This window comes from Palaemon carinicauda, chromosome 34, assembly GCF_036898095.1.
Source record: "Palaemon carinicauda isolate YSFRI2023 chromosome 34, ASM3689809v2, whole genome shotgun sequence".
Classification (NCBI taxonomy): domain Eukaryota; kingdom Metazoa; phylum Arthropoda; class Malacostraca; order Decapoda; family Palaemonidae; genus Palaemon; species Palaemon carinicauda.
This window is the reverse complement of record NC_090758.1, coordinates 19,193,646-19,198,645: the sequence shown is the minus strand read 5'-3', so window position 1 is coordinate 19,198,645 and position 5,000 is coordinate 19,193,646. Positions and strand designations below refer to the sequence as shown.

At 34.3% G+C, this 5,000-nt stretch overlaps 1 protein-coding gene across 1 annotated transcript in view; it reads right to left on the bottom strand.

The window, feature by feature from the left end:
- Positions 1-5,000, bottom strand: part of LOC137626582 (protein turtle homolog B-like) — a 330,400-nt gene that overhangs the window by 8,139 nt on the left and 317,261 nt on the right. Inside the window, 2 exon segments of the mRNA XM_068357614.1 lie at positions 724-1,055; positions 4,910-5,000. The exon segment at positions 4,910-5,000 is cut by the window's right edge and continues 105 nt beyond it. Of these exon segments, the coding sequence (XP_068213715.1) occupies positions 724-1,055; positions 4,910-5,000 (423 nt within the window).

Here is a 5,000-nt window from a genome sequence, read left to right as displayed (position 1 = left end):
AATAACAGCAGGGGACGTTTTGTCAATTCAAGTCTAGAGATTTGGAGACTAACTAACCATTTCGTGGCCTTTTATCATAGTCTCCCTTCATTTATAATACGTTGTTCCTCATTTTCTGTTCACATATATCCATATTAAACGTAAACTTCGATAGATATTCACCTTCATATTTTCAATTAAATTGGGGGATTTGGCAATATACATATGTTTCGATTGGTTAAATGAGTCAGAATTACTATTATACCTAAAAGAGAGACAATCGAGTATTTTATGAAATTTTTATTGGATATCTATAAAATCAGATAGTAAGTGGAAATAGTAAAATTAGTTATTTTTATAAAGAATATAATTAGGAATTTTTTTTTATTGATAGAGTACTATTATTTAGATATATTTTATATTACTTTCATAGATTTTTTTATATAAAATGAAATATGTAATAGATTTAAAAGAAAAATACTCAAATATTCCATAAATAAATACACTAAAAAAAACCTACTATGATATTATGATAAAAACGTAAATAATTTTCTCATTAAAATGGAATATAAACCATGTTTAAACTCAAAGGTGATGGATTACCAAATTAGGAATACAAAGATACCTACAGCAAAATATACAGTGTACCCCTGGAAAGGAGCTTTGTTGCCAAAACTGATGTTGCTCCAACCAAGTGAAAATAACCCGCGATGCAAAACCACCACCAAACATTTAGCGTCTCACCTTTATTAAGACAAACTATCGTTGGCAAGTCCTGAGCATCCTGGAGTTCTTTGAGGGAAGAGTTATAGTCCATTTTCAATTGGGTTCCTCTCCTCCACCTCCCCTTCTTAGCAACGATCACACCCACACCCACACAGGTCGCCACGCCTAGAAAAACGCCCACGAGGACTAAGATCAACGGTGTAAAGGACACCTCTGTCTCTTCGTCTTGAGATGAGATAACCTTATCGGCCGAAGCTTCTGGAGCTGTGTAGGCGAGGGTGACGGGAGGACTCGATCCGCGACTGTTGGCGGCGGTTACTGTCAGCAAGTAGGGGACACCTAGTTTCAATCTACGAAGGAGAAAAGAACAGAGTTATCGGAAAGATAAACCAAATATTAATACCAAGTTACAAAGAGAGTTTATAAAAGATTTTCTTATCTGTTGGTTAAGACTTCAGACTTCTTGCTCCAGGAGTCTTACAAATATTGTAACTGTATTAAAAAAAAAAAATTAATGTTTGTAAACTTGTACTAAATAGTTATTTTCCACTGATATTTAATAACATACTTCTCATAAGTAGAAACAAATGGAGGCCTCTTACAAGGAGTAGCAAATGGATGCCTCTTATAAGTAGTAAAAAAATTGAGTAATATTTTAAGTAGTAGGGAAAATAAGACCTCTTCTAAGTAGTGGTAAATGGAGATCTTTTCTTAGTAGTATCGAAAGGAGGCCTCTTCTAAGTAACAACATCGAGCCAAAAAAAAAACAAAAACTCGCATCAAATGCTAACTCAAAAGGTTTTTGAAAATCTGGAGCAAGAAGTACTGGAGGACTTGATAGCGGATAAGCCTTCTCTAAAAAGTAGCATATAGAAGCCTCTTCTAACTAATGGAAAATGGAAGCCTCTTCAAAGTAACAACAAATGAAGGACTCTTCAAAGCAATAGCAAATGGAGGCCTAATCTAAGTAGTTTCAAATGGAGGCCTCTTCTAAGTAGCAGTAAATGTAGGCTTCTTCTAAGTAATAACAAATAGAGGCCTCTTCTAAGTAGTACCAAATGAAGGCCTTTTCTTAGTAATATCAAATGGAGGCCTCTTCTAAGTAATAGCAAATGGAGGCCTAATCTAAGTAGTTTCAAATGGAGGCCTCTTCTAAGTAGCAGTAAATGGAGGATTCTTCTAAGTAATAACAAATAGAGGCCTCTTCTAAGTAGTGCCAAATGAAAGCCTTTTCTAAGTAATATCAAATGGAGGCCTCTTCTAAGTAATAGCAAATGGAGGCCTCATCTAAGTAGTTTCAAATGGAGGCCTCTTCTAAGTAGTAGTAAATGGAGGCTTCTTCTAAGTAATAACAAATAGAGGCCTCTTCTAAGTAGTACCAAATGAAGGCCTTTTCTAAGTAATATCAAATGGAGGCCTCATCTAAGAAATAAAAAATGGAGGCCTCTTCCAAGTAATAACAAATGGAGGCCTCTTCTAAGTAATAGCAAATGGAGGCCTCATCTAAGTAGTTTCAAATGGAGGACTCTTCTAAGTAGTAGTAAATGAAGGCTTCTTCTAAGTAATAACAAATAGAGGCCTCTTCTAAGTAGTACCAAATGAAGGCCTTTTCTAAGTAATATCAAATGGAGGCCTCTTCTAAGTAATAACAAATGGAGACTTCTTCCAAGTAATAACAAATGGAGGCCTTTTCTAATTAATAGCAAATGGAGGCCTCTTCTAAGTAATAGCAAATGGAGGCCTCTTCTAAGTAGTAGCAAATGGAGCCCTCTTCTAAGTAATAACAAATTGAGACTTCTTCTAAATAATAGCAAATGGAAGCCTCTTCAAAGTAATAAAAAATTGAGACCCTTTCTAAGTAAGAGCAAATGGAGGCCTCATCTAAGTAGTAGCAAATGGAGGTGTCTTCTAAGTAGTAGCAAATGGAGGTCTCTTCTAAGTAATAATAAATGGAGACCTCTTCTAAGTAATAGCAAACGGAGGCCTCTTCTAAGTAATAACAAATTGAAGCCTCTTCTAAGTAATAGCAAATGGAGGCCTCATATAAGTTGTAGCAAATGGAGGTTTCTTCTAAGTAGTAGCAAATGGAGGCCTCTTCTAAGTAATAATAAATGGAGACATATACGTAGTAGCAAACGGAGGCCTCTTCTAAGTGATAACAAATTGAAGCCTCATCTAAGTAATACCAAATGGAGGCCTCATATAAGTAGTAGCAAATGGAGGCCTCTTTTAAGTAGTAGCAATGGAGGCCTCTATTAAGTAATAACTAATTGAGGCCTCTTCTAAGTAGTAGCAAATGGAGGCCTCTTCTAAGTTATAACAAATGGAGGCCTCTTCGAAGTAATAACAAATGGAGGCCTCTTCTAACTAATAGCAAATGGAGGCCTCTCCTAAATAGTAGCAAATGGAGGCTTCTTCTAAGTAATAACAAATAGAGGCTTCTTCTAAGTAGTAACAAATGAAGGCTTCTTATAATTAGTAGCAAATGGGGGCCTCTTCTAAGTAATAACAAAGGGAGGCCTCTTCTAGGTAGTAGCAAATGGAGACCTCTTCTAAACAACATCAAATGGAGGCCACTTCTAAGTAGTTGCAAATAGAAGCATCTTCTAAGCAATAGCAAATGGAGGCCTCTTCTGAGCAATAGCAAATGGAGGCCTCTTATAAGTAGTATCAAATGGAGGCATTTTTTATAGAAGGAACAAAAGGAAATTGCCAAAACTGAACCAAATAACAGACAAATCTAAAATCATGAAATATTCTCTTTCCGATTTTTTGGAGAATATTTTGTCCAGTAAAAAAAAATATCCCTTTTAAAATCTCTGTGAATTTCAACAAAGCAATATTTGTATTTTTGACATTCAGGAATATATCTCTGACCTGAAGGAGATTAATTTAACTTTGGTTTAATTCAATTCAAAGTTGCACTGAAGTCGGCCTGGCTTAGAGAGTAATTCTATCATAACTAGCGTATGACTACACAAAAACATAATAAATTACTCCAGCATATGTCAATAGTAATTAGGATATTATGATGTACAATGCAATATGGAACAGATTTACAAACTAGTTTATATGAAAATAATCAAACCAATAAAATAATTTTTACAAAAAATTTCACAAGCTTTATAATTCATACTATATAGTTTTGTAGAGTGTATATATATATATATATATATATATATATATATATATATATATATCTACATACATATATATATATATGTATACATATATACATATATTTATGTCAATATATTAAATATATATATACACACACACACACACACACACAATATATATATATATATATATATATATATATATATATATATATGTATGTATGTATGTATATGTGTGTATTTATGTGAATATATGTATATATAATATATATATATATATATATATATATATATATATATATATATATATATATCTGTGTGTGTGTCTGTGCATGTGTGTGTTTAAACAGTTTTATCACTTTTGAATACAACAGTTTGTGTAACCCTATTTAACAATCTTATTTTCACCAAAGGAGTTACTTCCATGCAACTTTACCCATAAACCATCCATTTTCGTTTAAATGTAATAATGCGTTTCTTTAACTTCAGAGATGTCTTATGGTAAAGGGGGAAGGGTTCAAAGTGAGGGAAAAGCTCCAACCCCTCTGTTCAGTAGAGATATGGCCATTTAGGTCAAGCTTTGCTTGGGTACTTTAGGTTAGTACAGTTCCCATAAATTATCTTACAACTCAAACCCTTCTGCAACCACAATAGGCGGTTCCAATCTAGCCCTGGTTTTTCATTAGTCAGGTGATGTTAGGTATTCATCCTTAATCTCTTAATTAAGCTAAAATAATATAAACGACTTGTCAGTCTTAAAACCCTCAGGTCCAAAAATACATAAATGAGCACAGTATATGAATAAAATGATTTGACAAAGCACACGGCCATGCCAAGGCCCTCTATTGCAGTCTCGCTCTTCGGGCTGAGCTTGGCTGAAAACAGGATGGACTCTTTGGGCTTGGTAACATTCACATGACATGACTACACAATTCAGAGTCAAACCACTCTTGGGGACTATGACTTTTAGTCTAAAAGCCCAGTTCGGAGAAAAGCTCCGGGCAATCTATGGAGCAAAACAGAACATAGGAAATCTGATTGCAAGATATAGTATATAATTAAAAATTAATCTATTACCAACTCACCCGTTGATGACAAAGGTAGGCTTCGTTGCTAGGCTGAACTTCTCCAGTACTTCCTCAGTAGCTTGTTGCCTCACCTCTAAGGTAAATGACT